Source organism: Zingiber officinale, unplaced genomic scaffold (genome assembly GCF_018446385.1).
Source record: "Zingiber officinale cultivar Zhangliang unplaced genomic scaffold, Zo_v1.1 ctg90, whole genome shotgun sequence".
Lineage (NCBI taxonomy): Eukaryota > Viridiplantae > Streptophyta > Magnoliopsida > Zingiberales > Zingiberaceae > Zingiber > Zingiber officinale.
Genome location: NW_024589983.1, coordinates 1 through 23,036, shown reverse-complemented (window position 1 = coordinate 23,036; position 23,036 = coordinate 1). Strand labels below are relative to the sequence as shown.

At 34.0% G+C, this 23,036-nt stretch overlaps 3 protein-coding genes across 4 annotated transcripts; 1 reads left to right on the top strand and 2 right to left on the bottom strand.

Moving 5' to 3' along the window:
• Positions 1–108: 108 nt before the first annotated feature.
• On the top strand, positions 109–2,851 carry LOC122037821 (fructose-bisphosphate aldolase 1, cytoplasmic-like). Its single transcript, XM_042597268.1, has 2 exons — positions 109–356; positions 1,609–2,851. Exons 1-2 carry the CDS (start codon positions 329–331, stop codon positions 2,655–2,657), a joined length of 1,077 nt encoding a protein of 358 aa, XP_042453202.1. The 5' UTR covers positions 109–328; the 3' UTR covers positions 2,658–2,851.
• A 4,242-nt stretch (positions 2,852–7,093) lies between these two features.
• Positions 7,094–16,471, bottom strand: LOC122037822 (actin-related protein 3-like). Of its 2 annotated transcripts, XM_042597269.1 has the most exons (10): positions 16,094–16,471; positions 14,173–14,404; positions 13,668–13,892; positions 12,170–12,316; positions 10,570–10,662; positions 9,606–9,725; positions 8,862–8,972; positions 8,636–8,761; positions 8,469–8,567; positions 7,094–7,525 (listed from the first exon to the last, which is right to left on the bottom strand). In XM_042597269.1, the coding sequence occupies exons 1-10, from the start codon at positions 16,138–16,140 to the stop codon at positions 7,445–7,447; spliced, it is 1,281 nt and encodes a 426-aa protein (XP_042453203.1). In that variant the 5' UTR covers positions 16,141–16,471; the 3' UTR covers positions 7,094–7,444. The 2 variants fall into 2 exon arrangements, with proteins under 2 accessions (XP_042453203.1, XP_042453204.1); XM_042597270.1 differs by lacking the exon at positions 13,668–13,892.
• Positions 16,472–18,869: 2,398 nt separating this feature from the next.
• LOC122037823 (E3 ubiquitin-protein ligase RGLG2-like) lies at positions 18,870–23,029 on the bottom strand. Its single transcript, XM_042597273.1, has 10 exons — positions 22,179–23,029; positions 21,944–22,084; positions 21,414–21,527; positions 21,236–21,333; positions 20,539–20,618; positions 20,343–20,448; positions 20,131–20,258; positions 19,849–20,035; positions 19,417–19,473; positions 18,870–19,314 (listed from the first exon to the last, which is right to left on the bottom strand). Exons 3-10 carry the CDS (start codon positions 21,481–21,483, stop codon positions 19,234–19,236), a joined length of 807 nt encoding a protein of 268 aa, XP_042453207.1. The 5' UTR covers positions 21,484–21,527; positions 21,944–22,084; positions 22,179–23,029; the 3' UTR covers positions 18,870–19,233.
• Positions 23,030–23,036: the final 7 nt, after the last annotated feature.

Below are 23,036 nucleotides of genomic sequence, written 5' to 3'. Positions count from 1 at the left end.
GGAAAGAAGGGAAGGGTCCCACTCAAGTTAAGCCTCTACAAGAGGTGAATTATGCGGGTAGAACTATGCAAGTAGCGTTTATTGTTTTAGGGAAGCCATCAGGAGGACGCCATCTTGCACGCCAGCGACCTCTAACCCTAACGATCGCCCCGTGCTTATCGACGACGACCTGCTTCTCGTGTCCTCACTCTCCGCTTCCCGATTGATATTTAGAGCCCACCCGCCATGTTGGAGATCATTCATCGATCGATCGGTCGCTCGTGGCTCTTTCTTCTTCTCGATCGCCTCTTCGGTTCTCGTCGCAAAATCTCGCGTCCCGATCTCGAAGATGTCTGCCTACTGCGGAAAATACCACGGTAAAGTTTCGGTTTTTGATCACTGGGTTTGTTCTCCGAGGTGTGCTTGATGAATTATCGGCTTTGATCGAGTTTTTTGAACACCTAGTGTTGATATTGTATTGGAGAATTACTACTCTCGTAGTTTCGCTGATTTCTGAATATGAATTTGTTCGAATCGGTTTGTCGTAGTCTGTATCCATTGCGCGCAAGATTTGGTACTATTCAAAGCGCATGGAATCACATAGGACTATAATTTCATTAAAATCTAGGATTCAGAACAAGCTTTGATGGTTGATTTGTGATCTGCATAGATCTTGTTTCTCCTTGGATGTCTCGTTGATCATCTGTTTTTGATAAAAACAAATATCCCATTTATAGATCAAGTAAATGTGATGGGGAGTGGATTCATCTCTCTTAACACTGAAATGTCTGGATGCGACCATACATGACGATCTTAGCTTTTCTTTTTGGATCCAGTTTCTATGCATTCCGAACTCCCAACTGAATCTTCATTTTCTCTCTGTTAGTGCCTAGACTAGGAAATTTTCAATTCCCTCTCCTTTTTTTTTTCCCTTTTTTAATTTTTATTTTTTGATCTCACTATGAGAGGATACATATTCATTATGATTTGAGTTTTTTCAGTATAGCTGGTTTTTTGTTAATTTGTATTCTAGCTTAGAATTTTTATTGAAAGATGTTTACCGAAATTCTTCATATCTGTAAATTTTAAGATTTTGCTTGAATATTATTCATCCGCTATATGCTGGAATTCCTAAAATCATATATTTTTCTTTCTCAACTAGCAAACTTGAAGGCACTCTACTTTCATTTCTACTTTTACAAAAGTCCTAACAATCTTACACCATTGCTGTTGAAGGTTTTGCACATAATGATCCTTATTTCAATTTTTCAATGAACATAATCTGTGTGTGTTTTTCTTTGAATATATTATGTAGTCATGTTCTAGTAAAAAAGGAATTAACAGAGACATTTCAGCAAGAACAAAATACTTTCTCATAATTGTTTATGGACCTAATTCAATGATGTGCAATGGGAAAAAGTTGTGGATATCTAGGATGTCAATATATTTGTATCATTTCAATGGATCGTTGACATAATATTAGATTACTACCATTCTGAAACCTTTTGTCTAGGTGAGAATGTTATCTGCAAAGTCGATAGCTGTAATTCTGTCGATGTTTCTATAGATCGTTATTTTGTTGAAGTAAGATGGTGAATACTCTGACCTCTGCATCCTCTCCTGTTGCAGATGAGCTTATTGCCAATGCTGCCTACATTGGCACCCCGGGGAAAGGTATTCTTGCTGCTGATGAGTCCACTGGCACGATAGGCAAGCGTCTTTCCAGCATCAATGTGGAGAATGTTGAGGAGAATCGTCGTGCCCTTCGTGAGCTTCTCTTTTGTACCCCTGGTGCCCTCCAATACATCAGTGGTGTTATCCTGTTTGAGGAGACTCTCTACCAAAAGACTGCCTCTGGCAAGCCATTTGTTGAAGTCCTCAAGGAGGGTGGAGCCCTTCCTGGTATTAAGGTCGACCTGGGCACCATCGAGCTCGCTGGTACCAACGGTGAGACCACCACCCAGGGCCATGATGACCTGGGCAAGCGCTGCATGAAATACTACGATGCAGGGGCTCGCTTCGCAAAGTGGCGTGCTGTTCTCAAGATCGGTCCGAATGAGCCATCACAATTGTCAATCGATGCAAATGCTAACGGATTGGCACGCTATGCTATCATCTGCCAGGAGAATGGTCTCGTCCCCATTGTGGAACCAGAGATCCTTTCTGATGGTTCTCACGATATCGCAAAATGTGCAGATATCACAGAGAGGGTGCTTGCTGCATGCTACAAAGCCCTGAATGACCAGCATGTTCTCCTTGAAGGCACTCTGTTGAAACCCAACATGGTAACTCCTGGAGCAGACTCTGCGAAAGTGACGCCAGAAGTGATTGCTGAACACACTGTCCGAGCCCTCCAAAGGACTGTCCCCCCTGCTGTCCCGGCAGTCGTCTTCCTTTCCGGAGGACAGAGCGAGGAGGAGGCCACTTGTAACCTGAATGCAATGAACAAGCTCAACGGGAAGAAGCCATGGTCGCTTACCTTCTCATTTGGACGGGCGTTGCAGCAAAGCACCCTGAAGGCATGGGCCGGGAAGACGGAGAACATCGAGAAAGCGAGGGCTGCTTTCCTCGCGAGGTGCAAGGCGAACTCTGAGGCGACACTCGGGACCTACAAGGGCGATGCTGCTGGAGGTGCGGGCGTCTCCGAGAGCCTCCATGTCAAGGACTACAAGTACTAAGTTGCGCTTGTTTGTTCCACATTGTCATTTTTTTAATCTACTTTGAGAACTTCAAATTCCAGTAGGAATAAGGTGGGAGGTGTGAGTGAAATGCCTCTGAAACTCCTATATTTTGAGGATTTTGTATTTCTGTTGCCTTTTTCTCTCCCATAAGGATGCTTCAATGCAAGATCAATGAATTCTGTTCTAGTTTCCATGGATGTTTACTTCTACCTGCAAAATATAAGCTACAAATTGCTGTCACATTGTTAAAACATTGGCATGATTGTGGATTTGTATTTTAAAATTTTTATTTACTTTTGCAAAATGGTTACTGATTTCCTGTCACTTTGCAAATTGATCTCAAATTGATACCACCAATTTTTATCTGGATTGATTTAGTTTTTTTCTTTTATATAACAATTTTGGTTATGGATTGATTTAGAAATTTTCAGAAGAATTTGACATTTAAAAACAAAGTATCCTGAAATAATAAATTTAATTAGGAGGAATTTGGTAAGTAGGACTTTATTTATGTTGTTAATATAATAAAGATTATTTATATTCGAATAAAGATGGTAAATTATTCATGAATAATATTCACGAATAAAATCGATGAATCATATTAATCAATAAAACATAAATATTTTTTTTCAAATCAACAAATAATAAATCTATACTATCAAGTTCAATAATCAATTAAATAAATTTAAAAATATAAAAATTTTAAATAATCAAATAAATTTGAATTATAATATATAAATAAATCATACTCAAATTGGTAAAATCAATTAACTAACTATTTTAGAGGCGGATTCATTTTAAGTCCTGCCTTTAATGCTAGTTTTCACATTTTCAATTTTGAATATTTCGTTTATGAATTGTGATTTTGTTGAGTTGGGAAGGGATCCTTGTTGAGATGACTAACATTTACATTTACTGTGAACTTGATTATCTAAAAGCATTAATCATTTATGTTAATTAATGAGGATAATGGAAAATAAGAAAGGACCAGTGACGTAATAGTAAAATTAAATTAATAACAAACATCGAAAATATTAACCTTTATTTAACGAGCAGATTAGACGATTAATAAAAAACAAGTGAATTTAATGAGAGCAGAAATCTCTTGGTCCATATTTTTATGGACTAGAAGATAGATATGAAATTATGATCGTGATCTTATTGTAATTAATTATGATTTTTTTCTTAGGTTTATCATCCCTCTCATGTTATAGTTTGGTTCGAAGCAATCTAGCCACTTGCTCACCACCGATGACCTCCGAGTAGTCTTCGGGCGCAACCGGCTATCCGCTTCGAACCAAACTATAATATGGGAGGGATGGTGAACCCAAGGAAGGATCGCAACCAATTACGATTGAATCACGACTACGATCCGAACGTAATTTCATGTGGTCCATCCCCTAATTCACAAAAATATGGACCAAGAGATTTCTATTGATTTAATGAAGAAAGTCAATTAAAAGTGAAAAAATTATAAATTTAGTTAGTCTTAATGATGATTATTATTGAGGTAATTAGTCTGACGTTATAAAATTTTTCTATCGATCATCAGGATAAATTAAGAAGTATGTGTGGTGGACAGTCCAGAAGCCCAGTATTTTTTGATTGTGCTTCTTATTTAGAGAAAAATTTTCTATAAATATATCATAGTTAAGAATTGAATCTTGGATACGTAGATGATAATATGAAAACAGTGATTATGAAAACAGTGATTATGAGAAGTCCCAAGACGTCACTTGAGGAGGGAGATACGCAGGAGAAGTATGCCACGTGGCATTATGAAAACAGTGATTATCTTATAGACACGGAATTTCATTTCCATCTTTCGATGACTATCGATGGAAAATTATAGTGCTTTTTTGGTTAAGTCGATTTGATTTGTATAAAATAGATTTAGGGTTCAACAATCAATCAGAAATCATAGTTAATCGATTAAATCGAATAAATTATTATTATTATTTTTGAACAATCCAAATCAACTTTACCATATAAATCAAACAAATTCAATACATAAGTCCATTGAAAAAAAATGATTTAGATATTGCAGTCAACTTATATGTCTGATTAATTTAATTGATTTAATTAAAATTTAAATGTAAACATCAAAACGAATAAATCGAAATAATCAAGATTTTTTTTAAAGAAAATAATAATAATAACTTATATGTATATAAAACAGTGTAATATTTTCATCAAAAACACAGGCTTATTGTTTCTCCAAAATTTTGTAACCACAAGAATGACAGAAAAAACACCTATACGTATAATGAGTTAATGCTTAAAAAAAGGAAAAAGTTATCATAAAAAATAAAAGACATACATTTATAATTTATTTTTCTTAAATGAAAATTACATGAAAAATAAAAAATCGATTTGCGCGCAAAAAGATCAAGTAATAAGTATTACAACGAAATGAATCAAATGCATAATATACAGATTTGAAATGTACAAATATATTATAACGGTAAATTGTCCTAAAATCTTAACTTTGCTGTCAATCTCTATATCAAAAAAATATTTATTTCTAAACAATTCATACAATTAAATTAAAAAACTAGTAGTACCCTCCCTAAAGTCCACTCCTTCCTCATACTACAAGTGAGAGGGAAAATATAAAGACTATCATTAAAGCAGCCCAAGCGAGACTTACAATATCCATATGAATTATGTCTCCTATCTCTATGAAGGATTATTTAATTATTGATCAATAATCATAGTGGAATTAATGGCGCAGAGTCAAAATATAATTCTGGCTTAAAGCTATTAATGAACCAATCCAATGAATTTACTTGTAACAATATTCTAAGATTTCTGGTAGAATTTTGAAGTATAAGTATTAAGTACAGATATGATACACATACCTTTTCTTGAAAAATTAGATAGCAAAGGAATACTTCTATTCTAATGAAATGAAACATGTGAGGAATACTTCCAAATATGATTTTGGGGGTGGAATATGTGGCGTCAGCCCATAGGATTTATGGTTTTCTTAATTTCTTCTCTAGCTGAATGTGAGAGATTGCCCTTTGATTTACCAGAAGCGGAAGAAGAATTAGTAGCAGGTTATCAAACGGAATATTCAGGTATCAGATTTGGTTTATTTTATCTTGCTTCGTACCTAAATCTATTAGTTTCTTCATTATTTGTAACGATTCTTTACTTAGGTGGGTGGAAGTTATCTATTCTATATATATATATATATATATATATATATATATATATATATATATATATATATATATATATATATATATATATATGTTCCTGAATTTTTCAGAATAAAAAAAATAGCTGGAGTCTTTGGAATGACAATTGGTATCTTTGTTACATTAGCTAAAGCTTATTTGTTTATATTCATTTCTATCCCAACAAGATGAACTTTACCCAGTATGAGAATGGACCAGCTATTAAATCTTGGATGGAAATTTCTTTTACCTATTTCTTTGGGTAATCTATTATTGACAACTTCTTCTCAACTTATTTCACTATAAATTAAAATAATAGAATACGATAAGAATATTCTAGATTCATAACCCCTTTCAAACAAGAGAAAGAAATATCAATTTATTCATGGATATCTACAATATGTTTCCAATGGTGACTGGGTTCATGAATTATGGTCAACAAACAATACGGGCTACAAGATACATTGGTCAAAGTTTCATAATTACCTTATCTCACACAAATTATATACTTAATAAAATAGATTATATATATATATATAATGTTGATAAATCTATTATAGATTGTGCTAATTGGATAAAAAATATATTAAATTTAATTTAAATGATCTTGAAATTAAGATGAATTATATCTCATTATAGATTTTTTTTATCTATATTTTGCCACATATTTAAAAAAATATATGCACTAAAATTATGCTAAATTTTAAAAAAAATATATTTTATTATTAACTTCTTGTTCCTATATTTTATCATAAACCTAAAAATTATAGATTTGAATTTAAATGATATTAAATTTAAAAAGAATTATATTTTATTTTAGGCAAATAATGTCACCTTTTAAACCTTTTATATCTATATTTTGTAACAACCTTTCAAAATTTATATACAGATAATGAATTAGCAGAATTGACATGATTAGAGATTTGGAATAAATATTCTTTATAATAAAGACTGACGACAAAATTTAAACTTCACATGAAAATTTTTAGACAATTTGCCCATATTATAACACATTAATTTTTTAGTTGGATAAGACATACACATGGTGATAGTTTTCGGTCACACTAAAAGATGATTAAAATTAAAGATAATTGAAATATTGGATCGAACATTAAAAAAGAGGATAAATTAAAATCTTCAATAAGAGTATTTTTCGAGTTAGATGGGAAAAATCGATTTCTTGTATTTGAACATGAAATGGTGAAAAAGAATATAATAATACCAATCTCAAATCCACCACACTGAATCTTGGATCATTGAAAACTATAGATGAGTTCTTTAAGAAATCTAACAAAATATAATGATCGATTTACAATTTATAGAAACAAAACAAGTAGTCATCCCTCTTAATTCATCCTGCTTGATTGCATTATAATGCAACAATAACTATTTATTAGATGGATGCTATACAATTGTGAACTATTAAAAAATGAATCAATGATAACATTATTAATCTTCACACGAAATCTAATCTAAGATACAACTCAAAAAACTAGTTTTTTTCCCCTTCAAATTGTGAGTGCAACCTTAGTTCGAACGTACAACCAAAAATGCAGTGGAGGTAGATGCATTATCCATTTGAATTTGGGCAAGAAAACCTCAATACATCCCCTTGAAGATAGGACTAGTTCGACATATACTTGCTCCATGTTCATCATAATCCTCTTTTGTGTTACAAGACTGGGGGAAAAAGTAACCTAAACTTAGCTAAAGAAAGATTAACAAAACATGATAAAAAGATCAGAGAAAAGCATCATCAGGATACAAACAGCAAATAAAAGAGAAAAATAAATTCAGTTTTTGATTACCTTAACTGGTAAAATTTAACAGGACAATTTGATATACTACCAACACCGAGAAAACCTTGAATGCAAAAGTCTAAGAAATGAATTTAATAGACCTAGGATCACTTAGTGTGTGTAAGATATACCATATTTCTAAGGTAGCACTAAAAAATGCAAAATTAGCTCACAAAAGTACAGATGATCACGAATGATTCATATGAACTTTTGTGTTCCTTTCTCTTCCCCTCTTCCTTTACTTCCTATCTTTTCATCCAAGTTAGCATTGATCTGTAAGAATATTTAATCAGGTTGGTTCTTTTCTATAGTTAAGCAAATGAAGTTATAGACCAGAATTCTAATCCGTGGCAATGTGATGTTGACATATCTCCATAGCAATTGAGAGGAAAATCCAACTGCCCTAGTTTATAACATTGACCTCATTAGTTGAAAATGTTTCTTCTATTCTATAGTACAAGATTCCCAACTAAACTTGAGTTGAAAGACATGGATAAGCAACAATATAACTGGCCGTTCTGTGTCTATTAAACTGTTCGTTTAAAAATTGTTATGATTAAATGAAACATCCATTAAGATTTTCTGCTCACAAGAAATGCGAAACAACTATAATGGAGATAAATTTGAGGACTTGATCATGTGTGATTGTCATGGATTTAAAGAGAACATTTTAGAAGCAGTTAGACAAGCTTTGTGCTGGAATAAAATGTTGGGCAGATATTAAACAAATGCGTATAGCTGAGATAAGTATTTCACAGTAGATGTACTGTATGATTTACAACAAACAATTGGGTAATGAATAATGAAAGGGAAAAGTTATGGACCTCGTAGAATTCAGGTAGAGATGCAACTACAGAACCGCCAAACCAAACAGCAGACCTCTGAATAGGGTGGCTTACAACGTTAACCTCCACAGGTTGAGACTGGAAACAGAAGAAACATGGTCACATTTGTCCGATAAAATATAAAATGTCAACAAGACCAAACTTACTTTTACATCCACACCAAGACGTGCATTGGATGTGGTGATTCGATCATCAACTATTTTCTTTAAATCCTTCTGCAATCTTTTTTGGAAACCTTTAAACATAGTTGATCCCCCAGATAAAACTACATTCTAAAAGAAGTTCCAAAAGCACAAAAATTAGTAGTCCTTTTGCTATCTGATATATGATGTTAACAAAATGCAGTTTACTTGATTCTGTTATAGATTATACCTTATATAAACCCCTTCTGGTGTCAATTGGTGCTGACTGAACACAGTTGTCAATTACTTCAGATAATGGAGTACCATAGTCACTAATGTAGATTGCGGGATGAAAGAAAACCTGCACAAAGAATTAGATGTTTTGTAAAGAAGCCAGCAGTGAGAAGAATCAAAAAGGCTTAAATTTTAAGATGAGCATACAAGAATGTTATTTTATGAATAATTTTAAAATTTAATTCTCCATGTCATCAGGAAGCACTAAGCGATGAAAAATCTATAGCACATCATATCTAATAGAATTTAATTCTCCCTATATTTAAATTTTAATTCTCCCTGTTTCAGAGCTCACGACAAGCTCCTTCAATCAAATTTATCTATTTTGTATGAAAAACACTCATAAACCTTGTGAAGTCAGCTGGTTGGGACCCCATCAATAACCTTCATTATAATGTACCAATTGGAAAGTATTAAAATCCCATAAAGTTCAAAGTTTGGAGTCGACATTGATTGACCCAAGTCCTATAGCGGCACCAAACAAATTATTCTAGTCAATCTCTTAATAATACAATATGATTTTCACAAACGTCAAGGGCAAAACTTGTCAGGATAATATGCATTAGAAAGTAGATAATGACATGCAAAATAGGCTAAGACAGGAAGCAAATTCAAAAACATTCAAAAGAAATATAAACATTTTGAGTAACAAAGACAGGTTCCTATCTTGAATACGATAAGATTTAAAATGACAACTGACCTCAGGTCCAAGAAAGCGTTCATAGCCAACATCAAATGAAAAGGGCACCCTGGTCTTTGGTTTAACGCCAGCCCATTTCTTGATATACTTGTCAGGTTTCTTGTCATGTTTAATGTACTCCTGAAATCATTCAAGTTACCATTATTAGAAACCTGCATATGTTATGTGATCATGTATGCATAAAAAAATATGACAAGATGTTTATTAAGAAAAAGAAATATGTTTTTCAGGCTAGTTAGATAAACCAAACAAACATCAGTAACAAACCAAACAAAAATCTACTACCACATCAGTTTTGTTAAATATTAACAAGTTACAAAACACACAAACACACACACTTGGAGTCCATATTCATGGGAGAGGGAACATCCAAAATACCAACACAAGTCACTTGGGAGATGAAAGCAAAATATCCTTAACTTTGCTAAATTGCTATCCATATATTTGGAGCTCACAGGGAGCCCTAGATTCTAGACATGTAATGACTCAAATCCAAATAACTCTCCTTCCCTTTACTTGTGGCATTTGTAGGTGAATCCTAGCCAAATCAAATTCGATGACCTGTCTGTCTCGTGCAAATGAAAGCCATAATGGCAGCCTTATCAGTGTCCAGCTAGCTTTATCTTCTATAAGAGAGATGGTTAAGTTATCATTTTTCAAGCAGAACCCTTTCTCTGATTCAAGGTGGACTGAGCTTGAATCATCTTCAATAAAAAGCCCACACACAGTCAGAGGTTAATTAAAGCCATCTATGCCAGCCTCAGTGGGAATTGGAAAATTGAGCCACTCATGTAACAGGAAAACAGAAGTGACAGGTTGTTTGATAGAATAATATATGATGATCATCATACCTTCAGCTTAGGTCAAAATTAAAACATTTAAGATAATTCACAATCCTCACAAATGGAAGCAGAACAACTCAATACAAAATAAATATATCCATTATTTGAAATATAAGAGTTACCTTGACAATATCTGATGATGTGTAACAGTACATTTCCTTCACCTTCCTAGCTATTCCAAGAGAATCTTCTGGCGGAATAAGCTCTCCTCTTTCCTGAACAGAGTTTAGTTATAGCTCACTGTGAACATATCATATCTATGCCATCTTTTTTATCTAGGAAAAATGAAACAAAGCTGGCCCATTCTGCTAAATTAAGAAAATTGAAATGAAACATGTACAGAAATGTTAGATACACTTGACGCGCAAGAATAAACCCTATCACTATCCAGGGAAGTTCAACCATTGGACATCACGAAAAAATCTTCTGGTCTAGCTATTTATATGAAACTTGAATCAAAATTTACTTAGTTTGTCCTTCTCTGCTGTTGCTTCAATTCAGTTGCATTTCTTAAGGAAAGAGCAAAAAGAATATTGAACATGATATCTGTACAAGAAGCAAAAGAGATCCCACAATGTGACCACTTTGTTTAGACTATCAATATCTTGACAGATGTGTTACATAAGCCAAAAAATTGCTGCTTTCAGCAATATCACCGAGCTGTGTTCCTATATTACTGAAATTTAGAGAAAGAAATTCTTTTTCAACAGTCTGATAATGAGTGAAAAATTTGAAGCCCCTACTTTTTTTTTCTAAGATCTTTGTCTTGGAAGATATCTCCTATTAACCAAGAACAATCAGTACAGGTGAAGCTTCAATGAAATCCTGATGGTGCATTAAAACATAACTACAAGATGAATGCAAATAAAGAAACAAAATGATATATGTACCACCTAATACATGCTGTCCTATGTCAACCCTCTCTTATCTGCTACAGCTTTGCATTCTTTCATGAAGATTCAATCATTGAGCCGAATAATAATCAAAATACCATGTCATTGAATAATAAGATTCAATTTAATTCAAAGGCCCTTCTTGGTGCTAATCACAACTGAGTATTGTGTTAATTACTATTGGATAATTGTAAGTCAAAAAACAAATTGAATAACACACCAATCAGAAAATTTTGAATCATTATAAGAAAATGAGTGATGCAGTAATATGCAGAATTGTATGCAGTAGTTTGGACAAAAAGATATTAATTGCAAATTTGAGAGCGTATGAAAAATAGCTGTTCTTGCCATCTATGGATTGCAGTGTCAAACAGATTCTGAGGAGAACATCATTTTCCCAGGAATCATATTTACCAAAGAGGAGATTAACATGGTGGTCTTACGGGGCCAGGAACTTACTGGCCTATCAGTAGAGGAATTTCAGACATAGTAATACAAGTTATTTAAATAGACATAACATAACTTTAAAAATAGATGTTCTAGAACGACAAAATAATCATAAAATCATTAAAATTTCAAATAATATTTACTAATTTTAGCATGGAGAGGATAAGAAAAAGAGATGGAAATGGCACATGACAACATGCTGCACTTCTGAAACCAGAAATAATCAGAAAACGACAGTGGTGATCCAACAAATACTGAAATCATATCAATATATTTGCACCATACTGAAACTCTCAGTAGTATGTAATATTTCCTCGAAACATCCATGTATGCATCCAATAACAATAACTATATGATCCAATAAGGTAGAGAAGAATTTCACCTGTAGAAGTTGTAAAACAATTTGAGTCACGTCATTGCCAGAAATTGGGAAAGATTTAATGCTACTTCCAATTATATAGCCATCTACAACAGGTACAACATGAGTAGCTCCATCTCCAATGTCAACTACGACTCCTGTCATTTGAGGCTGACAAAATAAACCAACCAACCTTAAAGGGAAAGCATACAGAGCACACAGAGTTATGCAACTTAAGTTATGAGACAATTCCATTCACAATCAAGATAAGAGATAGTTGCTTATATTAAAAACAAATTGGCAATAGATTTACAATAGATTGGAGAAGGGGGGAGAAAGATGTAGCCTGCTGAGAAGTTTAAATGCCAATATTACATAACGAGAATATCCATTTCACATGTATTTGACAGAAAAACAGTTGAACAATAGTTTCATTCTTCCCCTCAAAATTCCAAATCATACAAATAAAGTTCATGAAGCATATTCTCCTTTTATCCTTTTTAATAATTTAAGATTTTATCCAAATCATACAAATAAAGTTCATGCACATTAGTAATTTAAGATTTTATCCTTTTTAGTAACCCCACACATTAGTTCTACAATTTTCAAACCTACCATATGTTACTTTCTAACAGACCACCACTCCAATCTGTGAAGAACGGTGGATTGAACTAGAACTTCTAAAATTTCCTTTTTATCCTAAGAGGCTAAGAGGAAGAGCAGTTATCTGCAGGAATTCAAATGTCAATTATGAATCGTAACTTGTTTTAAAAAAAAAATCTGAATGCTAACAGCGGAGATGATGCACATTCCATCCTTGTGGTTTCAGTTTTCAAAATTGGACTTACAATACAGGTATTGAAAATACTTGCCATTGACTTTTGTACTCATTATTTAAAGTTAATTTGAACAAATTCTGTAAAACATTTGCTGTAGATAGAAAAAACAAGTTTCAGAACATCCTACGACTTATAAACTATTTCTAAACAATGATGTTTCTATCAATCTAAATCTGTATCGAAGAAAAATTTTCCATGAGGAAATAAGTGAGGTAAAATTACAAAGGTACAATGCAGAAAAAGAGACCTAATAAAAAATTAAAAATCTTTCACTGAAAATCAAAGATATCAATGATATATTTGACAACCCAAGTTTCACCGTGAAGCATAGGTAAGTTTAAATCTGGGGAAGTAAACTTAAGTGACTGCTCAGATATATGGTAGGAGGCAGTAAAAAGCAACATCATACGTAAGCACCAACATCTATTGATACTGCACTTACAAGACAACAAATGAAGAGGTGGGTGGATGCCAAAAAATCAAGTATCATGGTCAATATAAATAATAACAGTCATGGAAGACTGTAGCTCTTAAGAAATATTATGGGAGTAGTTTTCAAAATTGAAGTATAAAAAAAGTCTCTAAATAAATAGAATAAACTGTAGAAAAAGTATGGTATATGGACTAGATTAATTCATTTCAAACTTCCAACGAATATATATTAACTAAAATATTTCACTAACTTTGTCAGTTGAACACCCAGCAGATAGTGCAAGGATTGGTTGGACTGCTATATAAAGTCCAGGGACATTGAATGTTTCAAACATGATTTCTCCCATATACTCGCGATCTTCTGGGGAAGTGATTGGGCTCTCAGTCAAGAGAAAATAGTGATCCTCAGGATCACAATTTAAGTAATTGTAGATGCACTGCTGCCAGAATTTTTCCATGGTGTCCCAGTTAGTAACCTGCGAAAATTTTAGTTTATTGACATAGTCTAAATGAAGGGACGTTCTAAAGCACAAACTGAAGCATGATGCACATGAAAGTGATGTCAGTCATGCTGTACTATGTTAGTAATGCATTAAAATTGCAAAGGATAATTTGCTGGTGAAGACACCAATTCACATGTAATCAGCAGAAAATATTACAAGTTTTGAGCTCAGATGAACAGAATTAGTTTGTTTGTTGATTAAATTCTCCTGAATAAAGCCTAGGTAGTAATGGAAAATAACCATTAAAACACACCTTACTGCGTTGTATAGGGTAACTGAGATTGTAAACTCCACTTGTGGGCAGTGATAGAGCCTCTTCTCCGATGAAATAATCAAGATCAGCCATTATTCCAGCATTATACTGTGCTAAATAATTTCCCATATTGCGACCATCTGACTGGTTCAGGAACGACTCATTGACAGCTACAACAGTAGGAATAGAAAAGGATGGCTCAACGTTGCCAGCCAAACCCACTTTAGTATACCTGTAGAAAGAAAATTCATATCAGCAAGATAAAAGTGAAGCTAAACTTTATGAAGGTGCATTGTGCATACAAATAATATAAGGATGTTGCATTTAAGTCAAATATCAAGCTTCCCGATGAATACACATTTAATGAATGAAACTATAAATAATTGTTCTCAAATCCTTTGATACTTTGACTCTTCATCTATCCCCAATGTACTTGTGTCCCGAACCGAGACTCCCAAGTGGACACCTAGCATTAGAAATTCTTTTTTGGCCAAATGCAAAGTTTTAAAAATAGTCGTGTTAAACAGTTGGATCGATACCCGTGTTAGATATTTGTGCCCAATTACTATTAACCTCACTCAAAACTATTGTCACATATACCTACCATTATTCAAATATCCAAGTTATTTCAACAAATCTTTATGGTTCCAACATGAAAATATAGTTATTCTCAAACGCAATCAAATACCACAAAAATAGAGCTAATTTGCAAGGTAAAAATTTCAGCAAGCTTGAGAGTGCCAACAGGAATTATCAGATCAATTTTTATCCTTCTATGGGACTTCTTTTTGTGGTACTCAAGCTGGCCTCATATTAAAAGACAAAGAAGTCGCATGCGGACTAATTTCTCTTTCAGCAGAAGCTATTGATCTAATTTGCAAATAATAAGGTCATCCTTTACGGAGACAAGAACTTCCGCTAGGAATAGTGACCAGTTTTTTTGAGGGGTCTTTGACCATAATGTGTCTTGATACCACAGTGGAATAGCAACCAGTTTGATGGATAGGTTATAGTGTACAAAAAAATCAGAGTTTCTGACATAAAAACCAAATGTGTTCTGGCTACTAATCCATTAGAAAAAGGAAGAGTTGCATAGAATATCACCTCTACAACAATCCATTTATGCATTAGATTTATTATTGCAACAAGTAGGGTTTAATTTAGATTTAAATGAATAAACATATTTGATAGTTCTGAAAAGTTTGCCATTTAAGAAAGTTCAGATGTGAGTCATTTGAAGAGAAGGTATTTAATTAGGATTAGCTATGAGATACTTAAACAATAGGTTCCAGTGTGGTACTTGAAATTGCCCAGTTACAGCATGTCAAAAGAGATGCACAGTACAGTGTGACACATTGACAATTTTCAGAATTGACAAACCCATCCGTACGTTATAGGTTTCAGCTCTATAATAACTAAAGCAATCTAAAATTGCTCGCCTAGCAATAGTGCTTCAATAAAATGTCACAATAAACTGGAAGGCCAACTTAGACCCTTTTTTGGACTCATCAAACTCCAACAAACTAGCTCCACTCATGGGACCCATGTTTTTGTACAAATCTTATGAAAGAATTTGAAGCTCCAGGAGAGATAAGGCATGGTTATGTCGCATATTATAACAGAAATGACTCTAGGAGCGTAGGACTAATCATTCCTAGAGTCAGAGTTACGAGACCATTAATATCAAAGCCCAAGGAAACCGCATGACAAGGGACCAACCACAAATTACCTCCAAGAAGGCAGTGCACCCCATCAAAGAGGGCTGCCACCGTTCCTAACAAGTATTTTACTATATGAATATAAACATTCCGATCGTCTATTTGTATCATCGACAACAAACACGCGCAATCAAAATACCCCTTCAAATAATAGGAGTTCCAGAAGGGAAATTCACAGATCAAGAAGGCGGAGTAGGCGATACCCGGTCCCGTTGTCGATGACGACGGCGGGTCGGAAAGCTGCGTCCATTCGAGGGGGATTGCAATGTGGAACCGCCGCCGAGATCCGAGACCGGCTCGGGGCGTCCGCTCATGATCTCCTGCGACCGGCGCCGCGCCAGGCGAGGAAGGCGACAGTCGGAGCCGCAGAGAGAAACGGATCGCGCGATCGCCAAAGCTAGGGATTCCAAGTTCGCCTCCTCTTCCTCCGATCGAGGGATCGGTCCTCGTCCCCCTCCTTGAACGCGTCGCGGATCCCGTGGGATGGGGATCGGGGAAGCTAGGGCGACACCAAGACTTGGTCTTCGTTCTCTCGTTCCTCAGTCTGCGGCGGCAACGCTATAGATGTTTACCAGTTCTCATGCGCCAATAGCCACATGCCATTTGACTGCTTATTTAAATAACTAACAGCAGCTATTAAGTTGTGTTAATTAATTTTTTTATACGTAGATCATGTTGATGTGCGGCTAAAAGTCAAAAAAATATATTAAAAGACTTTATTTAATTAAAATTATTATAAAATTAATAATAACAGCCATTTAAATTATTTTAATCATTTTATAATATTTGATTTTTTTAATATAAAGATATTTTATATAGAATATTTTCTATTAAATTTAAAAAATAATTTTATATCTTATAACAGTTTGTCATATCATAAAAAGTTCATTTTTAAGATGTTTAAATGAATTTCGATTTAAAATTCATATTATAATAAGTACGTTTTATAGTAGTTACTATGCAATTACAATAGTTAGGTTTATAAATATTATAATGTGAATATTAAATTTTAAATTTTTAAATATCATAATTTTTTACTTAAATTAAACTATCATCACATAATATACAAATGATTATTAGATAGAATCTATAACAATCCAATTTCAAATTTTAAAAAAATATCTTTTAAAATTTTTTCGGAAGTTTCAAATAATTTGTCTTTAAAAAAATTTTATCATCATAACTGCTCCAACCTGTTCAATTAGTTTAAGATTTAGAGGGAAAATATAAATAGGATAATAATGAAAATAGTATTAGCGAACCATTATTAACTTAAAAGAGATGAAGTGTCTTTGATAAAAAAAATCAAATTCTATGACAACACAGAAACGCTCTTTTAACAGCACTAAATAAAATTTTAAATTTTACCCTTTTATTATCAGAACAAATAAACTTATATTGTTTTGTTATACGGTGTATATATAAAATTTTGGTGCACGCACCACCATGAGCAATTAATTTTTTTTTCTCATTTTTTTTTTTCTTAATATTATAAGTCAATCTCTAAATCCTAAAGATAAAATTTAATAAGACGCTAAAATTAAAAAAAAATAAAAAATAAATAAAAAATTAGAGATACACTGAGCATCGACACGCGTCTAACGTTATAGGCACCTCTCATAGAAGGCTCCTCCGCACGTCGCCCAACATATCAAAACGATTTGTATGTGTATCCAACATGGATAATCTAACATGGCCAAGATTTTTTTTTTTAATCTCTCTTTCATTTACAAACAACTCTTTTCTCTCTACCTTAGTGTTGGTTTCTACAAACCAACACCCAGCATCATCTTGGTGCTAGCACCATCAAATCAACACTATCCACCTTAGTACTGGTTTGTAAAAACCAACACTAAGATGGATGGTGTAAGTTTCGTGGTGTCAGCACTACTTTGGTGTTCGTTTGTAGAAATCAATATCACCTTACATGCAATCAAAGAAAAGAGAAAAAATGTCTAGGAACGAGTTGGTAGGGACATTAGGGGCAAGTGAATCACATTTTGCCACAAAAAAAAAAAAAAAAAGAGTTGTTGCATGTTTGGCTGCATTAGGTGCTCATGTCAATGTTGCTCTTAGTCACTCGCATAAGGGTATGTATGATATCAAAATTGTGTGTCTATATATATATATATATCACACTCCTGTGGGTATTTAATTTTTTTTTCGTTTTAATTTTTTTTAATTGTAATACTATAACACAACTCCTATACCCTAAAGATAAAATTAGATTAACCTAACCAAGAGCTAAATAAATAAATAAATAATTTAAAGAAAATAAAGATACGCTATATATATAATAATACTGTTATGCTCGGCGTCAATGTCGTGCACACCCATGTAACAAATTTTTAAATTTTTTTTAAACTCTTAGTTATCCCAATCAGATTTTACTTTTAAGATTTAAAAATTGAGTTATAGAATTAAGTAAAAAAATCAAAATAAATTTTTTTAAAGTGCTAATGGAGTGTGCGACGTAAAAGGTGTGGCATCAAAAGAGTTAATTATATTTTTATAAAGTGTGTGATATAATGTGTGATGTGTGATTTTACCAAAATAATGTTATTTTGAGGTTGGCGGATGAGTCTGGTGCTCAGGAAGTTAGTTTGAGTTGATTCTAACTTGTTTTGGGATGTTTAAGAGAAACTAAGTCAAGAGATAGGTTATCTTACTTTGCTGACCTAATTCTTAGCCTATTTTCTTCCGATGAGCAACCTCACAGTTGAACCGTTGCCCCAGCTATTCTTCAAGAATTTAGATAGTATGTCTTCCTTACTTAGCCTGCACAGGACTTATCCGGCCAAGCTTCTGTGATTCCTTGTACACTCACTGTTCATCTTTCAGTTACTTAGAGGACTGAGGAAATCTTATGAGAATAAGAATGAATTTGAAATAATCAAGGCAGAGCCTTCTCCAACCTAGTAAGAGTTTAGTTCTTCATTGAAACAACTTTATTAACCATAGAAGGTTTTACCCATGACCTTACTTGGAAAGGAAATTAGACATTAGTAAACAGAAGTAAAAAATTACATAGGCGAATTATAGACCGGTGGAAAAGACATGCACAATTTACATGAACCTACAAACTTGGAAAGAAACTTGCATACGGAATGTTACTTTGCTGAGACTGCTTGCACACTTCTTTCTTCGTTTTCTAGAGCTAAGGCTATATACTAATATTTGGTTATATCAAACAAATAGGACCTCAATTACTTAACGGGAAAAAAACGTAATCGAATGTTATATTCTTACTGCACGTGGTTGAAATTTGCGCATTCGCATACACAAATTTAACCATTCAGTAATTATCAGGGAATGGGTTTCAGTTTTACTGTTTGTCGATTGATCAGTATAGCTTTATCCTGGTACTGATTTCTCTGCGGCAGATAGGGCATGTCTGAAGACTCGGTCCGCATTCCGAACATGTCTGCAACAGGAGAAAAGAAACATAGTAGGAGTGAAGATGTGGAATGGGGAGGATAGTTGGGCGTTGGGTGGATAACAAGTATGGAAGGTTGGAAATATTCACCAGGTGCCCACAGCCGAAGGCCATATCTCTCGCATTGGTGAGGCAAATGGGGCAGACCTGGAGACCAAAGGGGAAGAACATGATCAATAGGTGATTCACAAGACAGAATTAGTGTTTAAACATTGCTTCAGGATTCAGAATTCTGCAGTGCATTTCTAAAAAAACAAGACCAGCCAGGGGCAAAAGAAAACTTTTTTGAGTTGAGCTGGTCAAAAATCCAATTCAGCCTGAAAATTAAATACTGAATGTCTTAAATGATCTGTTGGAACTGCTTTCCGTTCCTAGTTCAACTGGTTGAACTTGTCAGTCCAGTTTACACCAACAGAAACTAAGCAGATGAGCTTTGACATTTCAAAGAATTTCATGATGTGAAGAACAAGAAAAGGTAATTTGAAATCACAAGAAAGAAAACCTTTATTCTTCGGACGATACCTGTGGTTCTAATGAAGAACTGGCTGGTGCCGGAGGTGCACTAGAAGTTGTTTCATACTCGGGATAAAGTGGAGCACTCCTCTGGAAACTTGTCGATTTGTAACTATTAGTTGAAACGGATGATGCATTGTAACCTCCAATAGGTGGAGGAAGAGGGACCCTCTGTGGAGACTTTCCAGATTGACGGCTGCATTCCAAATTGACCAAATCATAATTGTAACTTCAATGCCAAATGGAAATAAAATAATGTAAAATGTTGGATTTGTGATACAATATCCATACCCCAAAATCCCCAGTTCTACGGTTGCCTTGTACTGGGAAGGTATTTCCATCAATGCTGCAAGAGCAAATACTGCTTCTTTTCTTGTTTGAGGTATATTCCTTGACATTATCTCGGTAAAATTGACAAACTGAAGGACAGTGAAAGTTAATAGAATTTGGAGCAACAATATACAATTGATGAGATAATGCAGACAGAAAATCGAATTTATCACCTGAAAATTATCAAAGGCACGGTCAGGGATATTGTCATCAAATTCTTTCATCATGTCCCAAGGGCCATCTCCAACTCCAACCAAAATTATGGACAGTGGAAATTCACTAAAAGAGAAGTAGCCATTAATCAGTTGTTAAAACTGTTTTTTTTCCAGATTTGGCAACAACTGCCAATTCAATGAATAGTCAGCTTACCTTGCTTTAACTATGGCATCAACGGTCTTCTGTTCTTGGGGGCTCAGATGACCAGATTGAGTGTCTACACTTCTTGTAACCTGTATAACAAGATACAAACTCACAACTTCAAAACAAATCTACAAATTGAGAGGTCATTTGCCAGAAAGGGTATTCGTCAAATTTCTTTGTGCTACCGTAATATTTCAATTAATAGTTTCCCATGCAAAATACTAGTGAAACAATTGAAACCGCCGTGTTCTCCATGATCCTTACTCTAAGGAAATTGTTTCTTACTATCTCTACTGATGAAACTATTTATTGACTACATAGTTTTGAGAAGTTCCAAGAGGGCCAATGGTCTTGACTGCACCTAATATTTAAAAAACTGATATGTGCTAGGATGCATCAACATCCACTGGGAGGCCTGTTTGTAAAGCGTATAAGACAGATTTGTTTAAAATGGTATTGCTGATCTGCATACCAATCTAGTCTTCTTGTTTGTCTTTCCTTCATTAAACTTCAACTATGTAAAATCAACAAATACTCATATAAGAATGGACAAAACCAATCGACTTTAACTCACTCCTTCAATCAGTATCATTCTTTATCCTTCTTTCAAGAATTATCGACGTTTAGAAACAGTATATCAGATAATACCTTGTCCCATTGTTAAACCGATGCAATGTAGTCCATTCTAGAATCAAGTAAAGCATACCTGACCATCTGCGATTATCACTAAAACATGGTATTGACCACCACTTTGTTCTACAATGGTCATAGCCATTTCAATTAGCGGTGCAAAAGAGGTTGGACCTGCAAATGGTTAGAGGACTTTGTAGTAAATAAACAGTGACATTATCCACCACTACTTATTTTACAAGGAATTACCATACCAGACAAATGCAAATGGCACACAAGCTCTCTATATTTCCGCAAAGCATCTTGAAACCCATTAGATGACATTCCATCAGGATAAAAACTAAAGATATCTTGATCATGCGTTAATGCTGCACAAAAAATATTTCACACATTATGAGAACACATATCATCGTACTATGCAGGAACTTGACATTTCTTTTAACTTGTGTTAAATAAAGTTTTCTATAGTCTCTTGATACCCATGGAGGTTGGAACTTGTTTAACTATGACAATAGCATCTATATACTATTAGAAGATTACTGCTAAGAATGCAAGGAAAGATGAATTTTATGGCTAATTCCTTTTTTTTTTAACGTTTACTTGTCTTCCTACCTATTTTCACTCAATCTTAAAAAATTTAAATATGCATTTTTTCAATCTAAAAGAACCATATCTTAATCTCAAATTTTCTACATTTGCATATTACACCAACTTCTAGTATGTGTTTTGAATTGCCAAAGGTTTATAACTAATTAAAATAAATACTATGGAATGAAAATTTTACCATCTCCAAATCCAAAGCATGGAATCAAGTTATCTTCATCAAACCTTGATAAGGTTCTCCCAAGTATAGAAATAGCTTGTTCATAAGGATTCGGTGTATCACCTATATGATGCAAACTTCGTCTTCCAAATGAAACTTTACCTGGTAACCAAATTCAGTTAAATATCAAGGTCCTTCATTATGCAAGAAAAGAAGTTAGCAACTAAATAATCAAGAACCCGCAATGTAACCTCACCTGTCCACTCGTTGCTCTTCGTGAAATCAATACCAACAATAAGATTGGAAGACTCGAGGCCAGCCCTCGAAAGTGCTTCAGTGACCTAAGCAGAAACTTTAATCTGATAAAACAAAGTTGGAGGAAGATAACTAGATAACTACTTAACAGAGCATCAATGCAATCACCAATACAGATATTAGGTACTTCAACTCCTACATTCTATGGTGACAGTGCACTTCTTTGGGCAGACAGTTTTATGCAACGTTATAAAACACACAAGATAGTGATTTTATTTTTGTGTTTGGAATCTTAAAAAGGATTGAACAGTCTGTTTTGTAAAATTAAGCCGAATGGACAACCTGAGGTGTTTTGCAGCTTACTTCCAAATAGTTTGTTCCAGAGTGTATGTTGTTCTTTTGGCAAATCAAGCTTCTTGGGCAGCCTCAATTGCTAAAGAGGGCTGCTTGAGAAGTTGAATGACTCATCTTTTAAGCAATAATAAGAAAAAGTATATCAAGCTTATCCCAATTTAGAATCACTTTCTTCAAAACAATGACTTCAAGATTAGGATCCAAACAAAGAAGAGAAAACGGTGAGTTCACAACTCTACTTACAAACTGCCTAATTGTGCATGTTAACCAATGTACATTTTCCATGCCACCAAAAGTTAAATTTCTTTGATGAATCATCATCAAGTGATAAATTCACAGCAATATGTTTCTTCTCCCAAAAGGCAGTGATACCTTAGTGACGTGTTCAAACTGTCAAATAGTAAAGGAAGACAGGCTACACATCCTCAGCAGTAAGTTTGTGTTCGGTTGGACTGGTATATCTGAGCCAAGCAATGCACAGAATTCTTGAATGGATTATCGAATC